Source organism: Rana temporaria, chromosome 12, assembly GCF_905171775.1.
Source record: "Rana temporaria chromosome 12, aRanTem1.1, whole genome shotgun sequence".
Classification (NCBI taxonomy): Eukaryota; Metazoa; Chordata; class Amphibia; order Anura; family Ranidae; genus Rana; species Rana temporaria.
This window is the reverse complement of record NC_053500.1, coordinates 5,281,816-5,309,673: the sequence shown is the minus strand read 5'-3', so window position 1 is coordinate 5,309,673 and position 27,858 is coordinate 5,281,816. Positions and strand designations below refer to the sequence as shown.

At 48.0% G+C, this 27,858-nt stretch overlaps 1 protein-coding gene across 1 annotated transcript in view; it reads right to left on the bottom strand.

The window, feature by feature from the left end:
- Window positions 1–27,401, bottom strand: part of PMEPA1 (prostate transmembrane protein, androgen induced 1) — a 79,831-nt gene extending 52,430 nt beyond the window's left edge. Inside the window, exon 1 of the mRNA XM_040331355.1 lies at window positions 26,542–27,401. Within this exon, the coding sequence (XP_040187289.1) occupies window positions 26,542–26,644 (103 nt within the window). The 5' untranslated portion in view covers window positions 26,645–27,401. The remainder of the gene's footprint in view (window positions 1–26,541) is intronic.
- Window positions 27,402–27,858: the final 457 nt, after the last annotated feature.

Here is a 27,858-nt window from a genome sequence, read left to right as displayed (position 1 = left end):
AGATGGCTCTCTGTTCCACGAAAAATGTTCATGTATTTTCGAGCGCCGGAATATTTTCCGAGGCACTGAAAACCTCAGGCCTGGGAAAGCCATTTGTGAGAGAAGACATAAACCAAAAATTTTTATCCATATATACACAAACACCCCTTACTATACAGTCTAGTTACTTCACCACTCCGGTTAACTGCCACCAGCAAGTGCAGAATATTACATGTTGGTTTTGGGAAAATCACTGATAGGGCCCCTTTTGCTCTGCTGCAGCATGGCCAGTTACTATAGCGCAGTGGAAGCAGTTTGTGAGGGTGTCAGGAACTGGCTCTTAATGAAGTGAAAAAGGTGAAAGGGTTAGCTGGCTTTGACCAGATTTCTAATTAAAACTGGAGCTACTGGTAAAGCCCCATGGCATACAAAACATGCCTTCCTCCCTGCAAGGTAATTCCACCAACCTGGTGCCCTGCTGGGACTACCGAGTGCAGGGGAACACAAACCCAGCCCTGCAGATGGTCCCTCTTTTCAGGCAGTCCCCTACAATCCCCTTGCAGCTACGATGGTCTCTCCTTGGCCAGTCCCCTATCATCCCCTCACATTGACAATAGTCCCTCAGCCAGTGCGCTAAAAGCCCTTCGCACTGACAATGGCTCCTTGTTGGCCAGTGCCCTGCCATCCCTTTGCATTCACAACAATCCCTCATTGGCCAGTCCCTACCATCCCCTCACATTACCGAGACCCCTTGTAGGCCAGACCCCTACCATATTGACAATGGTCTCTTAGCCAGTCCCCTACCATCCCTTCGCACTGACAAGGGTCCCTTGTTGGTCAATACCCTGCCATCCACTTGCACCGATGGTCTCTTGTCAACCAGTACCCTACCATCCCCTTGTAATGACAATAGTCCCTCATCAGCCATCGTTTTTCACCGACATGTGTCCCATGCTATCCCCTCACATTGATTGTCCCTTGTCAACCAGTGCCCCAACTACTCCCTCACTTTGAAAAAAGTCCCTCATTAGCCAGTATCCTACCATCCCCATCACATTGACAATGGTTCCTCAGCAAGTCCCCTACAATGCCTTCACACCGATGAAGGTCCCTTGTTGGCCAGTGCACTTCCATACCCTTGCACTGATGGTCCCCCGTCAGCCAGTCCTTCAAATTCTCTTGCATATTATTACAAAAGATTTATATAGAGCAAACTTGTTTGCCCTCATGTTTTAAAGCGCTGCGCTGACAGTATATAGTTATAATAAAATACAGGAGGAATCAGGGCCATGGTTCCGACAATGGCCAGTCCCTTCCATCCCCTTGCAATAATGGTCCTCAGTCAGCCAGTCCACTTCTATCCACTCACATTAACAATCACCCCTTGTTGGCTAGTCCGCTCAAATGGACAATGGCCCCTCAACCAGTTCCCCACCATTCCCTGTCATTCTCTCGCATTACCTGTCCCTCATCAGCCAGACCTACCATTCCCTCACATTGATGTCACTACAATTCTGGACCATAAGAGCACCCCATCGCTGGAGAGTCAAGAAGTGTCCACTTCGACCAGGCAGTGACAGAATGTAAAAGGAAAAAGACGACTTGGAAGTGCTGCATCACATGAATGGCTTTAGGCAAGAAAAAGGGGCTTTCACTTTTTATCCAAAAATCTGTAATCCCTGGCATGGGCTCTTTCATCATGCAAATGCCAACTCCCTGACTCATGTCTGAGGTTAGGAATCCCCCCAGAAGAGTATACCCCTAGCTCTGGAGACCGCTTTAAAATTTTGGATTTCCCCTTGCTTTGACATTGGCTCCTTTGTACTGGTGACCAATCTACCCAATGGGCACACAGACTGCAATAAAAACTTCAAAACAAGTATCCAAGAGACACAAGGACATTCAACAAAATGGATAAAACCACCAATTCAACAACAGACTCTGGTAAGGCTGCTCATGCAAAGCAAGGCCAACCTTGGCAGACCACCACAAAAAAAAAAAAAAAAAACTTGAGCGTATACACAGTTCAGCTTTCATTTGTGGAACTGGGTCCGTGTGCTCGGAGGACAGCACCCCTGTGCATGAGCGGAAGTGATGTCAATCCACACCTGCCAAGATGGCCAAAGTCCGGCACCTGGTAGAAGCCAGGGAGAAGATGCCGGTGAGGGACCTCACAGGCGTCAGACCATTGAAGCAGAGGCAAGTATAGTGGCCTTTAGTTTCACTTTAAACCCCCAATGGGTTTTGTGCGTTAACTCTTGAAATGCATTGGCTGTTTTACGTGATCATATTAGTGACTAGGACTCTCTCACTAGGGCTGCTCCTCCAGTTGTGTTAAAGGAAAAAAAAAAAAAAAAAAAAAAAAAAAAAATCGCTCCTAATCCTACCCAAATCCACACAAAAAAGTTGTGCCTAGAGTTTCACTTTAAACAGTTCTCCGTGAGCATCCTAAAATAGTGGCATTTCCTACCAAAACCCAAAATTACAATGAAAATTGGTAAAACCACAAAAGCCTGTCAACGTGTGTGTTCTAGGCCTGGTGAATATAAACCAGGTCTTAACTTTTTAAACAAGGGGTCAATTTAGTGTCCGTCAGGTGGGCCAGAGTGTGGCCAATGGGAGTAGAATATGTCCTGTTTCAGTGGAAGTAAATTCCAAATCTTTAGTGGGGGAAAGAGTGCCCCCCCAACATTGGCGCCAGTGAGGGGGAAAAGTGTGCCCCTCAACATTGGCGCCAGTGAGGGGGGAAAGAGTGCCCCCCCCAACATTGGCGCCAGTGAGGGGGGAAGAGTGCCCCCCCCAACATTGGCGCCAGTGAGGGGGGAAAAGAGTGCCCCCCCAACATTGGCGCCAGTGAGGGAAAAGAGTGCCCCCCAACATTGGCGCCAGTGAGGGGGGAAAAGAGTGCCCCCCCAACATTGGCGCCAGTGAGGGAAAAGAGTGCCCCCCAACATTGGCGCCAGTGAGGGGGGAAAAGAGTGCCCCCCAACATTGGCGCCAGTGAGGGGGGGGGGGGGAAGAGTGCCCCCCCAACATTGGCGCCAGTGAGGGGGGGAAGAGTGCCCCCCCAACATTGGCGCCAGTGAGGGGGGAAAGAGTGCCCCCCCCCCCAACATTGGCGCCAGTGAGGGGGAAAGAGTGCCCCCCCCCCAACATTGGCGCCAGTGAGGGGGGAAAGAGTGCCCCCCCAACATTGGCGCCAGTGAGGGGGAAAGAGTGCCCCCCCCAACATTGGCGCCAGTGAGGGGGAAAGAGTGCCCCCCCAACATTGGCGCCAGTGAGGGGGAAAGAGTGCCCCCCCAACATTGGCGCCAGTGAGGGGGAAAGAGTGCCCCCCCAACATTGGCGCCAGTGAGGGGGAAAGAGTGCCCCCCCAACATTGGCGCCAGTGAGGGGGAAAGAGTGCCCCCCCAACATTGGCGCCAGTGAGGGGGAAAGAGTGCCCCCCCACATTGGCGCCAGTGAGGGGGAAAGAGTGCCCCCCCACATTGGCGCCAGTGAGGGGGAAAGAGTGCCCCCTCCACATTGGTGCCAGTGAGGGGGAAAGAGTGCCCTTCAACATTGGCACCAGTGGGGGGGGGGAAGTTTGCCCCCCCAACATTGGCACCAGTGGGGGGGGGGCAGAGTGCCCCCCCCCCCAACATTGGCGCCCTTAGCATGAAATATGCCCCTATTGTTTGTTTCAGTAGGAGGAATAGTGCCTCAAGGTCCGGTCTTCAGGCCACAGTTGAGACCACTGATATAAACCAATGTCCTGCATCAGGAACCACGATGCAATACTGCATGGCCATATTTGTAAACTTTTATCTTTATTATCCTGAATCAAAAGAAAAGTCTCACAGGCTTCGGTTTGGAAATCTCTCAGTAGACGAGTATAAAGACAGCCAGGTTGATGACATGCACACTAGAATAAAAGTGAAAGCCATTTACGGGGCAATCTGTCCAAGGGGCCTACATGAAAAAGTTTTCCTATGTACCTGTGTTATCCCTTTAAGGGCTGGCAGCAGGGCAATGACCCTTGCCTGGGAAACCCAGCCAAACAAACACAAAGGCCAAGGGGACCCTGAGCTAATTGTGGGGGCTGTTTTTATCACCAACCCAGATACATCTTATTCCAGTCCCTGAAAATAGATCAGAGAAGGGTGTCTGGAGAAAGCGCTGACCCCACCAGCCTGTGCCCTGTACCGTCAGTGACTCACTTTTGGCTGGGATCAGCGTTCTGGAATTACAGTAATAAAGCAGCGGCCAGTGTAGACAGCGATAGCATGAATCATGCTTTCCGCAAGAATAAAGCTTTGGGCTTTCACAGACATCAATTAGAGAGACGAGCCAGCCAGACGTGTTTGTACAAAGTCATGTAGAAGTGAACTCAGGATGAGTAACGCAGTACAGCTGTTACTGTATCCAGTCTACACCTCAAGCCAGACGCATAAGAGGGAGGGCCATGGCACATAGCGAGGCTGCTAGAATCCCATTGGTTACCAAGGGAGACTCCGACAGTTTCTGGTCATCTACATTGGCCTCAGCTTTTTCAATATTGAGGAGCCCTTGAAATAAACTTTAGGGGTCTTCGAGAAACCCCTACTAATAAATTAGAGCTACAGGACATATGCGTAATGGTCACTAGGAAAAAAAATGTTCCTTGTGGTCATTGGGAAGAATTCCCCTCCTTACAGATAGGTAAAAACGATAGTCAGTGGTTTCTTCGAGAGGTAGAAATTGCCCGCTCAAAGAATCGGAGGAACCCTGGTTGAGAAAGGCTGATCTACACCAAATTCAAAATGGTCTTCAAGACCCCTTAAAACGAGGTACTGCCAATTCAATACAGAAAATGTGGCCTCGTTACCAAATGTCATGCCCATAGGCATCACTAGGCCTGGGCACTTAGGTACTGGGCCAGCAACACAACCAGAATCAGGTATATTTGCTGTCCTATGCCTTCACAGAGGAGGCAGCCTATGCCTTCACTAGATGGACGCACAAATGGACGCACAAATAGGGTCAGCAGATCTCACCATCTACTACGTAGACTTATTCCATTTATTCCTAAAGAAGACATATCAGTCGTGATGGGAACAATTGTGAACTCCAGACTGGACTATGCAAATGCCCTTTACCTCGGACTCCCAAAGTACCAGATCGCTCATGTGCAGGTCGTTCAAAACACGGCCGCCAGACTGGTGACTGGGAAAAAAACATGGGAATCAATCTCACCTTCGCTGAGAATCCTTCACTGGCTGCCAGTAAAGTACAGGATTGCTTTTAAAGCACTCTGTCTGACACATAAGTGCATCCATGGAAAGGCTCCGCAATATCTATGTGAAAAGATAAAAGCTCACAACTCCAATCGCGTCTTGCGATCCACCGACCAAAATCTGCTCCAGATACCCAACGCCAGATACAAGTCCAAGGGAGAAAGAAGGTTTGCGGTACAAGGTCCTAAACTATGGAACGCTTTACCAACCAGCATTCGGTTGGAGGAAAACCACTTGGCCTTCAGAAGACGGATCAAAACTCGCTATATAAGTTTTTTTCATTCATTCATTTACTAGAGGGCGGCAAAATCACAGAGAAGGCAGCTTATGCCTTCACTAGAGGGCAGGTGACGACACCAAGAAGGCAGCCTATGCCTTCACTAGAGGGCAGCACCATCACCGAGAAGGCAGCTTACACCTTCACTAGAGGGCAGGTGACGACACCAAGAAGGCAGCCTATGCCTTCACTAGAGGCAAATTCAACTTATTTAAACCTAAAAAAAGTCATATAGAAACCGATTACTTAATGTGAAAGGCCAGTTATCTGATCAGCCAATGACAACTCGTAAGCCTTGCGAAATGGCCAATGTTCCCCTGAGGAGTTTTGGTAAACCAAAGGGTACAAGACTGTCAAACTGACAAAGACAATGCGTAGTTGGATAATGTGATGAATGGAGCGTTGGGTCTGCACCATACCTTCACCCATACCTTTACACCTGATGATCAGGGTCAGAGACACGTTAAATTCAAGTTTTAGTCTCTACAGGGGTCAGGCAAAGTTTGACGCTTCCCAGAGTTCAGCCTGGCCTTGTCCAGTGAAAAGACAAGACAGACAAGAGAGGCCCTCTATCTATGGGTTACACACCAAACGACCTTTAAACTTCACTTATAACCTTCGCAGAGACCCTTCCCACAGATGCGGTCCCTGTCTGGACACAATAGGGACATGCAGAGTTGACATGGAGGTTAACAGCTGGAACTGTTGTAGACATTTTACTAGCCTAGCAGGCTGCTATAAAGGCCAGATGTGAGTCTTCCCATAAACAGGTTGTGGGGGGGGGGGGGTGCCTCAAACAGATTTTTCTTTTATTGGACAATTTATAAGGAAGGCATTCAGTTTAGTTCTACACAAAAGGTGCCTCGTAGTCCTAAAGGAAACCATACACAAGCAATAACCCAACCAAAAAAAGCAAAGGCATGAACAGATTCCGAGTCACAGCTTGCACAAATCACTCAAGAATCCTTATGCCACACAAGTTAGAAAGGGACTAAAAGTTTTGAGAAGTTGCCTTCTTCTAAAGTACCCATTCCCTAAAATCTCAAAATTTTAGATGTCCATTTCATAAAGTCATTTTCAATATTTGGTGCAGTCTCGAGACCAAAAAAGGTAGACCATCTCCGAAGAAGTCTATGGGCCTGTAATGTGCCTTCATGATCAGAGAACTTGGGGCACTGGATGTAAACAATCTCCAAAGGCTGCGGCCTGTTGAATTGTGGTAGCTATGCATTTTTGGAGTGGGAGGGTGGGATCTGCTTGATCGGGGCAGAGGAGCAAAAAAAGGGGCAGCAAAGTGCCAATTTGTGGCCGTTCCTCTCTTCAGTTTGTTACCGGTGCAGGTCTGAGCCATTAGGAAAACCACCTATCTCAAAAGAGACCAGGACCCCAGAGACCAGGACCCCAGAGACCAGGACCCCAGAGACCAGGACCCCAGAGACCAGGACCCCAGAGACCAGGACCCCAGAGACCAGGACCCCAGAGACCAGGACCCCAGAGACCAGGACCCCAGAGACCAGGACCCCAGAGACCAGGACCCCAGAGACCAGGACCCCAGAGACCAGGACCCCAGAGACCAGGACCCCAGAGACCAGGACCCCAGAGACCAGGACCCCAGAGACCAGGACCCTCCGAACCTCTGAAAATTTTGACTGGACTTTCATCTGACATGTATTGAGGAGCTGATAAGTATTTGATTTCGATGGAATAAGGGTTATTCGATTGTCCTCTGGGAAAGACTTGAAATGAGGCATACATAGACATGCGCCTCCATCTGTGGCGTTGCCAAAAAAAAAAAAAAGGAAAAAAAGTTTGGGACTGTCGATGAGGTGTGTGCCCAAAGATTGATGCGGTGAACATAACCTATGTATGACTACATTGATCCATAAACCAAAAGGTGAATGCACATAAGAAACAAACTATTAAAAACGTCTATCAACAGTTGTGACCATGTTGCAACAGGATCAAAGCGTTACATTGAAAAACTGTTTATTCAGCAAAGATACAGCAATTAAGCATAAAACCAAATCAAGACATAATTAGGTACATAATGTTAAAAGCCAAGAGGGTTGCAGCACAACATTCTCTACGCGTTTCATGAACCATCACTTCTTCAGGAGCAAGCGCCAACCATCAATCTATAAATATACAAGTGTGCATAAGTACCACTGTAATCCAAGCCCAAAAATCAAGGATTGATTGGAGTTGCTCACAAAACACGGCTACTATCGTGAGCACTAGGCGCCGGCAGAAAAAATATGTCACCCCCATGGGTGTCCACCAATGGAACTGAGGGGGCCATACCGATGCACAATGGGTTGCAGTAAGAGTACCGAAGCGGGAAAAACAGAATGTCCACCGACAAGGCTTTCCTATTGCCATTCCAAAATGGTCACGTTTGAGTACCACCACCCCACCGTACGCTCAGAGAACGGACATTTATTAGTCACAGAACGAGCGATATTTTGGATCACCCAGGTCCTTCATGCCTGAAGAAGCAGTGCGCTGTGAAACATTGTTTGCTGTGTAAATATTGAATGTCTACTCTGAGCATATGATGCGCTGGTGATAGGCGACCTTTACCCCATTTTAAGCCGTCACTGGAATAGCAATAAAAGGGGACAACTGTTTTCAGTGACAACTGTCTAAGAGGATTTCCCCCACTTTAGAGAGATTATCCTTTACTTCCTGATGTGTCTATGGGACAAGTGAAAAATGTTCCCAATGGAAATGGAAAAAAAGTTAACCCTTCTCTAGTCAACACGCAAAAAAAAAAAAAAAAAAAAGGTTTGGCGTTCGACATTCATTAATCCAGCCAATTTCCTACATTTATAAAAGTGTATTTAACAGTTCACATGCCATGAATTTAACCGTCACATTGGTTGTGCTCTCAACCAAACCAGCAAACCATCCAATGGCTGGTGTCATAACTGATCACATGTGCTGCACCATGGCAGTTGAAGAATAAACCGAGGCCAAGATGGCCGCTGAAAATCATACTTCACTTTTAAATGTAACCGGCTGTTACTAACCACCATTATATTGGATGCCAATATTAAAGTAATTATGGTCAAAATGTACGGTCATATCTACATTGTATTTCAATTATTTCTAGCCTACCGAACAAGCTTGATAATGAAGAGCAAGATCCGCGTCGAAAGATCCAAAAATTTTACAAACTGACCCCAGAGCAGCCGAATCCAATATTTACCCTCAAATTCCGAAACGTAACGATGTGTCATGGAGCAAATGTGAAGCCATATGTCCCTTTGAAGGCCAAGAATCAGAATTCTTTAGATGGACGTGGCTTTAAATCTGATTTTCTCCCCCCGCCCCTCAGTCATTCCATTACAAGTTCCCTGGTGGGGGTCACAGGATGATCCTTCCCTGGGGAACTCTGACCGCTTTCTCTGCGGGGTCAAGCCAAGTTTAAGCGGCCCCCTGACTTCGGGGGGACGGCCCGAGCAGCCATTTCATTCAGGCGGAGAATAGGGGGTGGTGGTGGTGGTGGTGGGGGGGGTTTGAGTTGTTTTGGTCGCCTTGTATAGGGGCACGCATTGCTCCTGACCTTCACGTGTGACCGCATTTAAACCCTTTGATCAGCGGAGTGATCTTGGCTCATTGTCCTACATTGTTTACCGTCCATCTGGCAACGCAAGTGTTCCCGAATCAATGTGACAATTCTGATTTCCTCTGAACTCCAGGCAGATTCATGTAGCTATAAAATCATAAATAAATCATTAAAAACATTTATTTTTTTAGGTTTTTAGGTAGAAGTACCTGAAGTTGGCTTTGCGAATTCAGCAGAGAAATCGGGGCAACTCAGGAAGCCAATCAGGTGAGCTACATGCAAGTATGCCGAGTGAGCAGAGTGATGACTGTGCTGAGTTCTCGGGTCTGTAGACCCGCTGTGCCCATGAGGGGTTCCCACCATCCCTGTACTGAGTTCTCGGGTCTGTAGACCCGCTGTGCCCATGAGGGGTTCCCACCATCCCTGTGCTGAGTTCCCGGGTCTGTACACCCGCTGTGCCCATTATGAGGGGTTCCCACCATCCCTGTGCCGAGTTCCCGGGTCTGTACACCCGCTGTGCCCATTTGTATAGTGAGCCATTGTGCATCAACGCGTTTCACCGTTGGGCTTCTTCAGGATGCAGTCAAGGTCATCGTCATCCATGACTCTAAAGTGCGGCCCAATGGCGGCTCTCCGAGCAAGTTTTTTTTTGCGGATGTGGCAATGCGAGTGCTTTCCTTTTGTAATTTTCCCGAAACTTTTCCTTTAGCTTTGGAGTGGAGGAGGGATTGTAACCCGACAGTTTTTATTGCCGTCTGTGCCGGAGTTTCGTCAGAATTAACGGAATTGACGTTCCGTCGCCACCATCTTGTTACACCCCCACACTTCATGGTGAGGAAAGAGTCCTCATCCCCAACAAGAAACCATTGCGCCCAGGGCAACCGCCCCTCTCTTGTCCCGGCACTGGCTGGCAGGCGCCGGCTCTAAGGGGTCAAGAGAATCCTTTGGAGCCCCTCCAGTGCCCCCATTAGGTCCCCCCCTCTATTACTTTTATGGGGACAACCCAAAAATTGTGGAGATTTTTTTACTTTCCTTTTCAATGCTAACTGTAAACAGGACTAACAGGGTCAATCTCCCAAACGGTTGGGAGGGGTCCACAACCACTTAAAGACCGCCGCACGACGATATACGTCGACAGAACGGCACGGCTGGGCACATGGACGTATATATACGTCCTCTTTAAGAGCCCAGCTGTATAATAAAAATGGCATAAAACTATCCCCTACTATGGAAAAACGCTATAACTTTTGCGCAAACCAAACTTTTTTTTACCAAAAATACGTAGAAGAATACGTATCGGCGCCAATTTTGTTTGGGAGCCACGTCGCACGACTGCGCAATTGTCAGTTAAAGCGACGCAGTGCCGGATCGCAAAAAAGGGGCAAGGTCCTTAACCTGCATATTGGTCCGTGTCTTAACCCGTTAGGAGATATTTTCAGAAAACACTGCGCCGATGTCCACGTAAACAACGGCGCAAGCGCACCGGTTTTCTGAATGGGGAAAAAAAACAGTCCCGCGTGCATGTGTGAGAGCGACAGCATCGACGCTCCGGCCAATCACAGCGCCGGAGCTGTGATACCCGGGGAAGACGGTCAGAGGGGACATGGCGGCGGAGGGCAACGAGGAGCGCTTCGGGGGCTTTGATCTCAGGTAAGTGACACATAATGAGCTAGTATACTAGCTCATTATGCCTCTCTTGCAGGGTCCGCCCCCGTTTTTCAGGGGGGTTTACTTCCTTTTAAAGGGGCAGCTGAAAAACAACAACAAAAAAAAACCCCAACTGCTCCTAAATGCCCGTTTACCAGCCGCAGTGTACAAGAAGCTTTAATGGTCCTTTAAATTGGGGCACCGTCTATCGCCAAGTCCATGTCCTCGGCGTGCCCGGGACGCTCCACGAGACCGGCTAACAGGATCTGACAAATCCAGGTGACATAACGGCAAGCTGTCCCATATAACGCGGCATATGCGCACATTTTAATGCAAATTCTCCTCTCCAGAGCGCGAGATGTTCCAAATTCAGTTCTTTCACCGGTTTAAAATTAGATTGTGGGAACAGGCGGGCATCGGAGCTCAGCCTTCTAGAGGACACAGCGCCTGAAATAAGTAGGCTTGCCAGGGCTTGTGTGTCGGGGGGCAGGAAAGCAACGCTTAAGCCGAGACAGAGAACGCCAAGGATTTTAGGTTAACTAATAGAAGGCTGGAGTTTAGGAGAATGAAAAAGGGACATTCAGGGACCAAAGTGACAGGTTCTCTTATAAGGACGCTCCTCTCCTCTCCATACTCTGCCGAAGCTACAAAGACTTTGTTTCCTGATCCTGTGTAAGCGCCGTGTTGGAGCTTACACAGCACAGGGATGGTGGGAACCCCTCATAATGGGCACAGCAGGTGTACAGACCCGGGAACTCAGCACAGGGATGGTGGGAACCCCTCATAATGGGCACAGCGGGTGTACAGACCCGGGAACTCAGCACAGGGATGGTGGGAACCCCTCATAATGGGCACAGCAGATGTACAGACCCGGGAACTCAGCACAGGGATGGTGGGAACACCTCATAATGGGCACAGCGGGTGTACAGACCCAGGGACTTGGCACAGGGATGGTGGGAACAGCGGGTGTACAGACCCGGGAACTCAGCACAGGGATGGTGGGAACCCCTCATAATGGGCACAGTGGGTGTACAGACCCGGGAACTCAGCACAGGGGTGGTGGGAACCCCTCATAATGGGCACAGCGGGTGTAGAGACCCGGGAACTCAGCACAGGGATGGTGGGAACCCCTCATAATGGGCACAGAATGTCCTAGAGATGCACAGGGGGGGGGGGTAATTGTATGCCGTTAAATTCGTACCAACCCATGTATTTCAAAAGGTTTCTGTCCTAATTGGTGAGACTTGAGTCGCTGCAACAAAAAGAAAAAAAAAGTTCTTGCACTACTTTGTCCCGACTTCGGCGCGACTCGTTCTCAGATGGTTTTCACCGGTCACATGACATCGCATCAAAAATTGCAAAGTTGTTTTGTAAATTGCGCCACTTTGGAAACAGAGCCGAAATCTAACAAGAACTTCACCTGAAGTGAACCTTCGAGACGACATGGCAGCCGCCCTTTGCCAGCTTTGCCCGGAGGCTTTTGTTCCACCATTTAGTCCCTGACCTGCAACAAGCCTATGAGAAAACTTCAGCCCATTTAGGCTTCACTGAGCGCATGCTTGTTCCAGGTCAGCGAGACCCACCTGGTAAATGAAAGGTAACAGAATGACAGCCGGAGAAGCCGAATCTTTCACAAAGCCACCGGTGACCAAACCCCCCAACCTTTTACTGACTGCCCCTCCATGTGCGCAAATAGAGGGAGGATTAGTGATCAGGAGTAAGAAAAGGACACAACACACACACACACACACAACCCCCCCCCACACACACACACACACACAAACCCCCCCCCACACACACACACACACACACACAACCCCCCCCCCCACCACACACACACACACAACCCCCCCACACACACACACCACACACACACACAAACCCCCCCCCCACACACACACACACACACACAAACCCCCCCCCACACACACACACACACACACACAACCCCCCCCCCCACACACACACACATACACAACCCCCCCCCCCACACACACACCCCCCCCACCCCCCCCCCCCACACACACACACACACACACACACACAACCCCCCCCGAACACAACCCCCCCCCCCACACACAACCCCCCCCCCCACCACACACACACACACACACACACACACAACCCCCCCCCCACACACACACACACACACACACACACAACCCCCCCCCACACACACACACACACACACACACACACACACAACCCCCCCCTGAACACAACCCCCCCCCCCCACACACACACACAACCCCCCCCCCCCCACACACACACACACCCCCCCCCCCCACACAACCCCCCCCCCCCACACAACACAACCCCCCCCCTACACAAACACAACCTCCCCCCCACACACAAACAAACACAACCCCCACAAACACAACCCCCACAAACACAAACACAACCCCCCCCCCCCCCCACACACACACCCTTTTAAAGAAAAAAAAAAAACCTTAAAGTCACTGAGGAGCCCCGATAAACCCCCCCCCCCCCCCCGTTTACCCCAATCACTGAAGGCTGATATGGAAAGTTCTCGCCTGACTAAGCGCGGTGGAATTGGAAAGGCGCAACGCCGAAAAAAAAAATCCTACAAAATTATTCAGTCAAATCATCTTCTATTTTGCTGGGAAAAAAAGAGGATTAGATTTGCTTTCCAAAGAGCTGCTGCAGCAGTTGCACGCCGCTAGTCTATGCCAGACCCTTCCTGACAAGCGCGGCAGCAGGTAGCACCATCTATTAGACAACGAGCCTCACTGAGGTCTGTCTGCTTATTTGCCCCCCAGACGGTAGGAAAAAAAGCCAGACGTCTGAAAGGCTTCGTCTGTCTCGTTAGATTGGGGGGGGGGGGGGGGCGCAAGAAGCGCAATGAATTACCTCGCAGACCTCTGATAACAATAAAGCACCACTTTCAGCGGCCTTGTTTGCTGGAGATTTTCCACTCACAAGACAGTTCGGGGGTCAGAATTTCACGCAAACCGACGCGGGTTTACGGGCTTTTGTGGAGCGCGGTGACCCGACCCCAGCCTATCAGAAGGCGTTGTTGGGGCTTATTGCATCTCATTTAAGCCCATTAAAGATTTGTTTATAGATTTTTGTGGACCCGCCGCAAAGTTTTATATTTTTGGGTTTTTAGTATTTGCATTTTATATACATAAAACCTTGCAGCTCCGGAATATAAACTGAAATCAACCAAAATAGAGGAAGCCGATCACCTTTGTATAGTAAGTGATGAAAGCCAATAAAATCCTTTCTATGAAACAAACTATTCAGTCATTTTGTAGTTCTCGTGTCTACAGAGACCTCACTATGCATGTTAAGGTTGAATCATTTAGAGGAGCAGAACACCTAACCCCCCCCCCCATATCCACAAATTGGAACCAGCCCCCCCATATCCACAAACGGCAACCAGCCCCCCCCCAATAGCTACAAACGGGAACCAGCCCCCCAAACGGGCACCAGCCCCCCCCCCCCATAGCCACAAATGGGAACCATCCCTCCCCCCCCCTATCCACAAATGGGGGCTCAACCCAAGCCCCCCCCCATCCACAAGTGGGGGCCCAAGCCCCCCCCCCCCCACAAGTGGGGGCCCAAGCCCCCCCCCATCCACAAGTGGGGGCTCAACCCAAGCCCCCCCCCCCATCCACAAGTGGGGTCTCAACCCAAGCCCCCCCCCCATCCACAAGTGGGGTCTCAACCCAAGCCCCCCCCCCATCCACAAGTGGGGTCTCAACCCAAGCCCCCCCCCCATCCACAAGTGGGGTCTCAACCCAAGCCCCCCCCCATCCACAAGTGGGGGCTCAACCCAAGCCCCCCCCCCCATCCACAAGGGGGGGCTCAACCCAAGCCCCCCCCCCCATCCACAAGTGGGGGCTCAACCCAAGCCCCCCCCCCCATCTACAAGTGGGGGCTCAACCCAAGCCCCCCCCCCCATCTACAAGTGGGGGCTCAACCCCACCCCCCCCCCCCATCTACAAGTGGGGGCTCAACCCAAGCCCCCCCCCCCATCTACAAGCCCCCCCCCCATCTACAAGTGGGGGCTCAACCCAAGCCCCCCCCCCCATCTACAAGTGGGGGCTCAACCCAAGCCCCCCCCCCATCTACAAGTGGGGGCTCAACCCAAGCCCCCCCCCCATCTACAAGTGGGGGCTCAACCCAAGCCCCCATCTACAAGTGGGGGCTCAACCCAAGCCCCCCCCCCCATCTACAAGTGGGGGCTCAACCCAAGCCCCCCCCCCCCATCTACAAGGGGGGGCTCAACCCAAGCCCCCCCCCCCATCTACAAGTGGGGGCTCAACCCAAGCCCCCCCCCCCCCCATCTACAAGTGGGGGCTCAACCCAAGCCCCCCCCCCATCTACAAGCGGGGGCTCAACCCAAGCCCCCCCCCATCTACAAGCGGGGGCTCAACCCAAGCCCCCACCCCCCATCTACAAGTGGGGGCTCAACCCAAGCCCCCCCCCCCCATCTACAAGTGGGGGCTCAACCCAAGCCCCCCCCCCCCATCTACAAGTGGGGGCTCAACCCAAGCCCCCCCCCATCTACAAGTGGGGGCTCAACCCAAGCCCCCCCCCCCATCTACAAGCGGGGGCTCAACCCAAGCCCCCCCCCATCTACAAGTGGGGGCCCAAGCCCCCCCATCCAAACAGGGTTCCTTTAAAGCAACAGTACATAGTGCAAGCACTCTTATTGTTTGCCAAGTGTTACAGCATCAAACACGTCTCCATTGAGGGGGTTCAGTCAGATCCACAAATGGGGATCAACCGATCCACCCCTTTCAAAAATTGGGTTCAAACAACCAACCGCCCTCCCAAAAATGGGGAACCATCAACCCCCCCCCCCCCTCCTTCCAAAAATTGGGTTCATTTAAAGAAACAGTACATAGTGCAAGCAGTCTTATTGTTTGCCATGGGTTACTGCATCAAACACGTCTCCATTGAGGGGGTACAGTCAGACCCCCATTCTGACCATTGCAGGTATGAAATGCGCCCCAATGACACAAGCACAGACCGTCTTCAGACGACACGGTACCGGGAAGATGAAAATAAAAATGCTGCATTTTAAAAGTCTAAAGCAAAAAAAAAAACGATACAAAATACAGAGAAGGGGAAGAAGAAGAAAAGTTTCAGCCTTTTCCCTAAAGGTGGATCTCTGGGGAAAGATGCAGACGGGAAGATTTGGCAGCCTACGGGGTACGGCATTAAAAAAGTCACTTCCTGGGAAGTGTCCTCGATTTTCAATGGCTTGGGGGTATAGAAAAAAAAAAGTCTACACCTTGCAAGTAATGAAGCCAGGTTGTTTAAAGATCAGACAAAACTAGTCAAAAAACGGTGGCCGTTTTCTGACACGTCCACCTTAAATATAAAGGAGATTTGTTGCAGTTTTCTGACATTACTTTTCCTATATAAAAATAAATTTGTTGCCATTTTCTGACGGGTCCACCTTAAATAAGAGATTTGTTGCCGTTTTCTGACATGTCAAGTCTACCTTAGAAAATGGCAACAAATCTTTTTTTTTTTTTTTTTAAATCTTTTACCTAAAAAGGTGGACATGTCAGAAATGGCAACAAAGCCCCATTAAAAAAAAGAGGACATGTCAGAAAATAGCAACAAAGCTCCTTTTTATTTAAGGTGGACATGTCAGAAAATAGCAACAAAGCCCCATTAAAGGTGGACATGTCAGAAAATAGCAACAAAGCCCTTTCTATTTAAGGTGGACATGTCAGAAAATAGCAACAAAGCCCTTTTTATTTAAGGTGGACATGTCAGAAAATAGCAACAAAGCCCCATTAAAGGTGGACATGTCAGAAAATAGCAACAAAGCCCCAAGTTACAATTAAGAGGTTAGTTCCTAAAGAACCGCCAGATCCTTGAACCCTTCTACATAAAAGTGAACAAAATGCAAGTGTCGGAATCCACTGCAGGTTTGATGATCGAGCGGATCCCCCCCTTAATATTTAACAGTTCTAAGAAGGATTAGCAAATCCTGCGCACCCCAAAAATTGTTGCTTAGGGGGTGCAATGGGATCCCTGACCAAGCCTTATACTTTTATCAGATACATTGATCTGAATCGGTTAGCTTATGTTCAGATCATTGGGGGGGGGGGGGGTAGCTTATGATTAAGAGGTTAGTTCCTAAAGAACCGCCAGATCCTTGAACCCCTCTACCAATTGGAGCACTGCCTGTGCATCCCCCAAAATACTTCCTCAGGGGTGCAATGGCACCGCTGACTAAGCCTTAAACCTTTATCAAATAAACAGATCAGAATAAGTTTGCTCATTTCAAGATAATTTTGGGGGGTTAGGTTACGATTAAGAGGTTAGTTCCCAAAGAACAGCTAGATCCTTGAACCCCTCTACCAATTAAAGCACTTCCTGAACCCCCCCCCCCCAAAAAAAATACTTGCTTAATCAAATGCATGGATAAGAATCATTTTGGCAATTTCAAAACTTTGGGGGGGGGGGGGGTTACAATCAAGACAATAATTCCTAAAGAACTGCAAGATAGAAAATAGTTGCTTAGGGGGTGCAATGGCATCCCTGACCAAGCCTTATTCTTGCATCAGATACATTGATGATGTGAATCAGTTTTCTCATGTTCAGATCATTTGTGGGCAGAGGTTATGATTAAGAGGTTAGTTTCCAAAAAATAGCCAGATCCCTGAACCCCTCTACCAATTAAAGCAATGCCCGAGACCCCCCCCCCAAATTACTTGCTTGGGGGTGCAATGGCATCCCTGACCAAGCCTTATTCTTTTATCAGATACATTGATGATGTCAGTTTTCTCATGTTCAGTTTTCTCATGTTCAGATCATTTGTGGGCAGAGGTTATGATAAAGAGGTTAGTTTCCAAAGAACAGCCAGATACCAATTAAAGCGCTGCCTGAGCCCCCCCCCCCCCCCCCCCAAATTACTTTTTGGGGGTGCAATGGCACCCATGACCAAGCCTTATACCTTTATCAAATAAATTGATCAGAATCATTTTGAGATCATTTTGGGGGTTACAATCAAGACATTAGTGCCTAAAGTACTACAAGATACTTGAACCCATCTTTCGAAAAGTGAACAAAACCGGAAATCTTTGGAATCCATTGCAGGTTCATTGAGCCAGGGCTGTCTTAATGAGAGGGCACTGCCCAGGGGGCCCCCAGGTGCATGGGGGGCCCCTCCACTTTCCCTAAAGCAGCTGGTCCTTGCGCCCATGCTGCCCCGAAACTGGGGGCCCCATGATGGCACAGAGTGATAGATACACAGGGGAGGCAATCTGCCTCCTACCTACTTGATGCCCGTTTACCTGCACCATCATCGTTGTAGGGGCCCCAGAGCATTTCTTTGCCCAGGGGGCCCATGATGCTATTAAGACGGGCCTGCATTGAGCAAGCATATCTTAATATTTTACAGTTCCAATATTCTAGGAAGGATTAGCACTGCCTGTGCCCCCCCCCCCTAAATACCTGCTCAGGGGGTGCAATGGCATCCCGGATCAAGCCTTAAATGCATAGAATCAGATTGCTCAATTAAAGATCATTTTGGGGGGGGGGGTAGGTTACAAGAGGCAAGTCTCTGAACATCCAGATCCTTGAACACCTCTACCAATCGGAGCACTGCCTGCACCCCCAAAATACTTGCTTGGGTTGCAATGGCAATCCCTGACCAGGCCTTATAACCTTCATAAAAAAAAATGGATCAGAATCCATAGATACTTTTAGGGGGGGGGGGTCGGTTAAAATTTAGAGTTGCCAGATCCTTGATCCCCCATCTACCAAGAAAGTGAGCAAAAAAAGGCAAGTTTCCGAATCCGTTGCAGGTTTGTTGATCGAGCAGATCCCCCCCCCCAAATATTTTACAGTTTTAATATTTCATGAGGGATTAGCACTGCCTACACCCCCCCCCCAAAAAAAAACACTTGCTCAGGGGTGCAAGGCAATGGCATCCCTAAGGTCTCATACCTTTATCAAATACATGCATCAGAATCAGTTTGGTAGTTTTAAGAAAATTTTGAGGGGGGGGGGGGTAAGTTACGATCAAGAGGTTAGTTTCTAAAGAACCAGATCCTTAAACCCCTCCACCAGAGCGCTGCATGTGCTGCCCCCTCCCCCCAAAAAAATACTTGCTCATGAGTGCAATGGCAATCTCTAAGCTTAAACCATTATCAAAAAAGTAGATCAGAATCCGTTTGGTCATTTTAAGATCATTTTGGGGGGGTTAGGTTACGATTAAGAGGTTAGTGCCTAACGACCAGATCGTTGAATCGCTCTACCAATCGGAGGACTGCCTACGCCCCCCCCCCCTCCCCCCCCCGAAAAAATACTTGCTTGGGGGATGCATGGCAGGCCTTATACCTTTAACAAATAAATGGATCAGAATCAGTTTTGTAATTTTAAGATCATTTGGGGGGGGGGGGGTTAGGTTTACGATTAAGAGGTTAGTGCCTAAAGAACGACCAGATCCTTGAATCATTCAACCAGTCGGAGCACTGCCTGACCAAGCCTTATACCTTTAACAAATAAATGGATCTGAATCAGTTTGCTCATTTGAAGATCGTTTGGGGGGGGGGGGGTCTGGTTAAAATTTAGAGCTGCCAGATTCTTGAACCCCCCCATCTACCAAAAAGTGAACAAAATGCAAGTTCTAATATTCGGTGGATTAGAACTGTCTGCCCCTCCGGGGGGGGGGGGGGGGGGGTGCAATGGCATCCCTGACGAAGCCTTAAACCTTTATCAAACAGATCAGAATAAGCTTGCTCATTTCAAGATCATTTGTGGGGGTGGTTAGGTTACGATTAAGAGGTTAGTTCCCAAAGAACGATCAGATCCTTGAACCCCTCCACCAAATTGGAAAACACAAAGTTTGGAATCCATTGCAGGTTGGTCGATGAAGCATATCTTCTTTTACAGTTCTAATATTCGAAGGAGGAAATACTTCCTCGGGGGTGCAATGGCAATCCCTGACCAAGCCTTGTACCTTTATCATAGAAATTGATCACAAACAGTTTGCTCATTTAAAGATAATAATTTTTTGGGGGGGGGGGGGTTACAGTTGAAATTTAAAGCTGCCAGATCCTTGAACCCCAAAAAAGTGAACAAAAAGCAAGTTTCCAAAATCCATTGCAGGTTTGTCGATCGAGAAAATCACCCCCCCCCCCCCAAAATATTTTTGGAAGGATCAGCACTGCCCACACCCCCAAAAAAAATACTTGCTCAGGGGGTGCAAGGCAATGGCGTCCCTAAGACTCAAATGAATCAGTTTGCTCATTTAAAATATCATTTGGGGGGGGGGAAGGTTACGATTAAGAGGTTAGTTCCTGAACCAGATCCTCGAACTGCTCTACCAATCAGAGCACTGCCTGCACCCCCCCTCCCCTCAAAATACTTGCTCATGGGTGCAATGGCAATCTCTAAGCTTAAACCATTATCAAATAAGTAGATCAGAACCCGTTTGGTCATTTTAAGATAATTTTGGGGGGTTAGGTGACGATTAAGAGGTTGGTGCCTAAAGAACGACCAGATCCTTAAATCGATTTACCAATCGGAGCACTGCCTACGCCCCCCCGAAAAAAAAAATACATGCTCGGGGGATGCATGGCAAGCCTTATACCTTTAACAAATAAATGGATCAGAATCAGTTTTGGAATGTTAAGATAATTTTCTGGGGTTAGGTTACGATTAAGAGGTTAGTGCCTAAAGAACCACCAGATCCTTGAATCCTTCAACCAGTTGGAGCACTGCCTGCGCCCCCCAGGTTGGTCGATGAAGCATATCTTCTTTTACAGTTCTAATATTCGAAGGAGGAAATACTTCCTCGGGGGTGCAATGGCAATCCCTGACCAAGCCTTGTACCTTTATCATAGAAATGGATGACAAAAGATCATTTGGGGGGGGGGGGTGTTCGGTTGAAATTTAAAGCTGCCAGATCCTTGAACCCCAAAAAGTGAACAAAAAGCAAGTTTCCAAAATCCATTGCAGGTTTGTCGATCGAGAGAATCACCCCCCCACCCCCAAATATTTTTGGAAGGATTAGCACTGCCCACGCCGCCCAAAAAAAATACTTGCAAGGCATTGGCGTCCCTAAGACTCAAATGGATCAGAATCAGTTTGCTCATTTAAAATATCATTTGGGGGGGGGGGAGGTTACGATTAAGAGGTTAGTTCCTGAACCAGATCCTCGAACTGCATGCACCCCCCCCTCCAAAATACTTGCTCATGAGTGCAATGGCAATCTCTAAGCTTAAACCATTATCAAATAAGTAGATCAGAATCCGTTTGGTCATGTTAAGATCATTTTGGGGGGTTAGGTTACGATTAAGAGGTTAGTTCCTAAAGAACGACCAGATCCTTGAATGCTTCAACCAGTCAGAGCACTGCCTGCGCCCCCCCCCAAATACTCGGGGGTGCAATGGAAATCCCTGACCAAGCCTTGTACCCCTCATCAAATAAAATGGATCAGAATCAGCTCATTTAAAGATCATTTTGGGGGGTTAGAGCTGCCAGATCCTTGAACCCCAAAAAGTCAACAAAAAGCAAGTTTCCAAAAGCCATTGCAGGTTTGTCGATCAAGCAAATCCCCTCCCCCCCATATTATAAAAAAATAAATGATATTCCAAAAAGGATTAGCAGTGCTGCAGTTTGACATTTAGCCATCTTCGGAGGAGCCGAAGGTTCCAAGCACGCCTGTCTAGACTGCCAAAGCATGCTGGGACTTGCGGTTCCTCAACAAAACCCGACGTGAAACCTTCTCCCCGCAATTCTACAACTACATATACACACAGCGCAGACTCGGGCTGCCCATACATGTACAATTTTCTCTTAGGATTTACCATAAGCCATATAATAATATGGGAGGTCAAAACTAAACACTTTAAAACGGTATCCAATGAGGCAGAACCTTGCACTACATGGAAGGGAAATTTAAAGAGAGATTGTATAATGTATGGCCAAGCCTTGGTCCTCCAATTCAGTCAATGAACACAGACATTAAAAAATGTGTGTATATATATATATATGTATATATATATATATATATATATATATATATATATATATACACACACACACACACACACACACACACATATATATATATATATATATATATATGTATTTATGAAAAAATATATAAATAAAAAAATAGGAAGTATTTATGAAAAAAATAAATAAACATAAATAAAAAAAAATAGGAAGTATTTATGAAATGTGCAAAAAAAAAATCCTAATAAAAAGATTTTTTTTTTTTTTATATTTATTTATTTTGAGTCTTGTAGTACAAGTAAAGATGACAGAATGGAGTCTCTAGCAAGTCTATTGCTTAAGAACAAATAAGGAAAAAAAACAGGTCATTCAAGGCAACGAATTTTATAAACCCTGCGTCATCGTTAATTCCGATATAAAAAAAAAAAAAAATGCGAGATTCCTCACCGATCCAAAATGGTAATTGCATATTCGACTAAAGGAGACTATTAGACGGTTAAACAGAAACCCCAAGAAGCCGGCACTAATTATCCGCTTCTTGCCCCGACACTTTGTGTTAAGTGTGTGGGAATTAACACCAACCAACCCAGGATTACCAAACAAAAACACACGACGATTAAAAAATAAAAAACTGCGCACCTCATTTTAAACGCTAAACGCCATAAAAAAAAATAATCTTTATTTATAAAGCAACTTTCAGCTACGATTCTTGATCCCGCTTTACTTACAGATTCAAGATTTATACAAAAAAAAAATTACTAAAAGGAGCGAAAGAAATTAAACGGGGGGAGGGGGATTTGTGGCGGCGATAATGGCGATCAATAAAGAGCCTCCGGTTTTGTCTTGCGCTTCTTGCGGTCGGGGGCTCTTTAAGTTACAAAAAAATAAATAAAAATTGTTCGCCTGCCAAGCGAGGGACCTCTTGTCGATTGCTATTTGGACGCAGACCCAGCCAGCAAGCTGTCTGGTCAACCTCCCTGGGGGGGGGGGGGGGGGAGGAGGAGAGAGGGTTGTCACTCTCCCCCCCCCCCCATTCCTCCTGTCTCCCAAAAATTTTTGGTGCAGTCACTGCTCCCAGCTCAGTTGCAGAGACATTAAAAAACCCCGGAGTGCAGCTGCAGACATAACAGTTAAGACTTTTAACTCTTTAAAACTTACGCAACTGACAGTCAGTGCGAAACTTCCTGAGGGCTCAAAAAAGAGAGAAGAAAAAACATTGAGCAAGATTTTTTATTTGAAGTTTTCCTGGTAAAAAAGAAAGAAAAAAGTGTTACCGCAACATTCCAGGGTGGAAGGAACGGTGAACAATCCCTCGCTCGTTAGGCAATCGTTTCTACGCAAAAAAGAAAACGGTAGACGTTGCGTCAGTGTCGCAGACACCGCTGAGGTCATTGTCACTCGCTCCCGTCTCAGGCACAGAACTGCCTGGAATTCTAAACTGACAAAAACTAAAAAAAAAAGAAAGTGAAGAATTTGCAGGAAAAGGAGAGAAGCAGACAGGAAGTCTCCATAGATTTACAAGGGGGGGGGTCATGTAACTCAGACACATCTTTGCCCCAAAAAGAGAAATCAGAGGAAACCATTCCAGACGGCGACCCGACAAAGTTCAACAACTGCGCAGTGTTTGTAAACAATGTTTTGTTCTAGGAAATAAACTTCTATAATAAATACAGAGAGGGGAACTTTGACTTCCTCTACAGCAGAGATAATCAGAATGACAGGAAGGGGGGGGGAGGGGGGTGTAGAGGTTCACCCCCCCCTTCCCCCCCCCTTCTCTAAGATCCGAGTCCTTCTCTGTCACAACACAAGTCCCTTTAATAATAATAATGGAGGAAACGACAAGAGGCAACTCAGGAAATGTTAGATACGTTGTTGCAGGGATGTTAGATACTTGTGCAGTGAGGACAGAGGCGAGTCTAGAAGGAAAAGTGCGATACCTCAGTCCCCAATGATACATTGTATCCAACCTTCCCTTCTAGACTCACCTCGGTCCCCAATGATACATTGTATCCAACCTTTCCTTCTAGATCTAGACTCACCTCCGTCCCCAATGATACATTGTATCCAACCTTTCCTTCTAGATCTAGACTCACCTCTGTCCCCAATGATACATTGTATCCAACCTTTCCTTCTAGATCTAGACTCACCTCTGTCCCCAATGATACATTGTATCCAGCCTTTCCTTCTAGACTCACCTCTGTCCCCAATGATACATTGTATCCAACCTTTCCTTCTAGACTCACCTCTGTCCCCAATGATACATTGTATCCAACCTTTCCTTCTAGACTCACCTCCGTCCCCAATGATACATTGTATCCAGTCTTTCCTTCTAGACTCACCTCGGTCACCAGTGATACATTGTATCCAACCTTTCCTTCTAGACTCACCTCCGTCCCCAATGATACATTGTATCCAGTCTTTCCTTCTAGACTCACCTCGGTCACCAGTGATACATTGTATCCAACCTTTCCTTCTAGACTCACCTCCGTCCCCAATGATACATTGTATCCAGTCTTTCCTTCTAGACTCACCTCGGTCACCAGTGATACATTGTATCCAACCTTTCCTTCTAGACTCACCTCCGTCCCCAGTGATACATTGTATCCAGCCTTTCCTTCTAGACTCACCTCCGTCCCCAATGATACATTGTATCCTTTCCTTCTAGACTCGGCTGTGTCCTCAGTGATACATTGTATCCTTTCCTTCTAGACTCGGCTGTGTCCCCAATGATACATTGTATCCTTTCCTTCTAGACTCGGCTGTGTCCTCAGTGATACATTGTATCCTTTCCTTCTAGACTCGGCTGTGTCCCCAATGATACATTGTATCCAACCTTTCCTTCTAGATCTAGACTCACCTCCGTCCCCAATGATACATTGTATCCAACCTTTCCTTCTAGACTCACCTCCGTCCCCAATGATACATTGTATCCAACCTTTCCTTCTAGACTCACCTCGGTCCCCAATGATACATTGTATCCAACCTTTCCTTCTAGATCTAGACTCACCTCCGTCCCCAATGATACATTGTATCCAACCTTTCCTTCTAGACTCACCTCAGTCCCCAATGATACATTGTATCCAACCTTTCCTTCTAGACTCACCTCAGTCCCCAATGATACATTGTATCCAACCTTTCCTTCTAGATCTAGACTCACCTCCGTCCCCAATGATACATTGTATCCAACCTTTCCTTCTAGACTCACCTCGGTCCCCAATGATACATTGTATCCAACCTTTCCTTCTAGATCTAGACTCACCTCCGTCCCCAATGATACATTGTATCCAACCTTTCCTTCTAGACTCACCTCAGTCCCCAATGATACATTGTATCCAACCTTTCCTTCTAGACTCACCTCAGTCCCCAATGATACATTGTATCCAACCTTTCCTTCTAGACTCACCTCAGTCCCCAATGATACATTGTATCCAACCTTTCCTTCTAGACTCACCACTGTCCCCAATGATACATTGTATCCAACCTTTCCTTCTAGACTCACCACTGTCCCCAATGATACATTGTATGTAGTTGTTCCTTCTAAACTTACCACTGTCCTCAATGATACATTGTGAGTCTAGAAGGAAAGGTTGGATACCTCTGTCCCCAATGATACATTGTATCTAACTGTTACTTCTAGACTCAAAATGTATCATTGAGGACAATGTTGAGTTTAGAAGTAACAATTAGATACAATGTATCATTGGGGACAGAGGCGAGTCTAGAAGGAAAGGATACAATGTATCACTGAGGACAGAGCGTAGTGTAGAAGGGACGGTTAGATATGTTTCAGAATAACTTTAGTAAGGATACAGAGGAGACCAGAAGGAATGGCTGGATACAATGTATCACTCAGGACAGATTTGAGTCTGGAAGGAAGGAAATGTTGAATACAAAGTATCACTGAGGAGAACAGATCTGAGTCTATAAGGAAATGTATAAAATGTATCAGGGAGGACAGAGCTAAGCGTAGAAGGAAAGGAAATGTATACAATGTATCAGTAATGACAAATCTAAGTCTGGAAGGAAGGAAATGTCAAACTATGTATCAGTGAGGACAGATCCGAGTCTGGAAGGAAGGGTTGTATACAATGTATCAGTGAGGACAGAGTATATAAGGAAGGGTTGTATACAATGTATCAGTGAGGACAGAGTATATAAGGAAGGGTTGTATACAATGTATCAGAGGACAGATCTGAGTATAAGGAAGGGTTGTATACAATGTATCAGAGGACAGATCTGAGTGTATAAGGAAGGAAGGGTTGTATACAATGTATCAGAGGACAGATCTGAGTGTATAAGGAAGGGTTGTATACAATGTATCAGAGGACAGATCTGAGTGTATAAGGAAGGAAGGGTTGTATACAATGTATCAGAGGACAGATCTGAGTCTATAAGGAAGGAAATGCTGTATAAAATGTATCAGAGGGCAGATCTGAGTATAAGGAAGGGTTGTATACAATGTATCAGTGAGAACAGATCTGAGTCTATAAGGAAGGAAATGTCGGATACAATGTAACAGAGGACAGATCTGAGTGTATAAGGAAGGAAGAGTTGTATACAATGTATCAGAGGACAGATCTGAGTATAAGGAAGGAAGGTTGTATACAATGTATCTGAGTGTATAAGGAAGGAAATGTCGGATACAATGTAACAGAAGAGGCTGCAGTGAGCCGAGTCCCCTCCCCCTCCCATACAATGTACAGAAAACTTTACAGAAACTTTTTCCTCCATAGAAGACAAGCACATCACAAGTTCCCCTCCCCCGCTCAGGAACTACAAGGCCCAGCGTGTGCGCGGCAGGGCAGGCTGGTCCTTGTAGTCCCCCGGGGGGGTTAGTAGAAATAAATGGTACTCACTGATCTCCATGCTCTGGAATAAAGACCTCTTGCAGTTGCAGGTACAGGAGACATTGGAGTGGGTGGGGGCGCCGGTACCGTTCAGACCCATCAAGCTGTACATGGAGGGAGGGGGGGCTCCGGGGGGTCAGTGACGGGTACAGGGCACGGTGTGGGGGGGCATGGCCGGGAGATCGGTGCTGGAGGAGGAAGAAGAGTTACTTGGTATCAGTCCCAGGCTGGAGGATGTTGGGGGTGGTAGTGGTCGGGTGCCAGGCTCTGGATTAGTCCCCGCTTGCCCCAGTGCCTGGAGGGAGGAGGGTGGGGGTGGTAGTTGTATGAAGCTGGCAGTTGTTGGGTGCCAGGCTCCGGATTAGTCCCCGCTTGCCCCAGGCTGGAGGAAGGAAGGTGGGGGTGGTAGTTGTATGAAGCTGGCAGTTGTTGGGTGCCAGGCTCCGGATTAGTCCCCGCTTGCCCCAGGCTGGAGGAAGGAAGGAAGGTGGGGGTGGTAGTTGTATGAAGCTGGTAGTTGTTGGGTGCCAGGCTCTGGATTAGTCCCGCTTTGCCCCAGTGCCAGAGAGGAAGTTGGGGGTGGTAGTTGTTGGGTGCCAGGCTCCGGATTAGTCCCCGCTTGCCCCAGTGCCTGGCTGCTGTAAGGAAGGTGGGGGTGGTAGTTGTAGGGTGCCAGGCTCTGGATAGTCCCCGCTTGCCCCAGTCTGGGCTGCTGGAAGGAAGGAAGGAGAGCAGTCAGTAAACTCCCCGGCTCCGTCCTCCTTCCCCCTCCTCAAGTCCAAGGAGATTGCCTTACAGCTGGATCCAACCCCAGGCAGCCAGACGGGCCGTGACGTCAGCGCCAGACTGGGACTGCCCTTCTCCACCGCACGGAGGGGGCGTGGCTGAGGGCTTTTATTGACAGGTCTGATCAACCACTCAGAACTATCCGGAGGGGCGGGCTCTGCTCTTAAAGGGACAAGCACCCCGGTAAAAAATAAACTCAGACTAGCCAACAGAGGGAGATTAGCAAGAGGGAACTTGTCTGGAATTTTTTATTTATTTTTTTCCTTTGACATTAAATTTCTGGTGAGTTTTTAAAGGATGCAGGATATTTTATTTTTATTGCGCAGATATCGGGGTGACATCATCGCTCTGTCTGAGGGCCCTTTTTACACCCAACGCAGCTGGTAATCCTAGGAGGGGCGCAGTTTACATCAATGCAGCGCAGTTATAAAATAAGTAGAGCGTGCCGCAATTATTCTGCACCGCAAATGTAGGGACCGCGCTACAAACACAGGGACCGCGCTACAAATACAGGGACCGCGCTACAAATACAGGGACCGC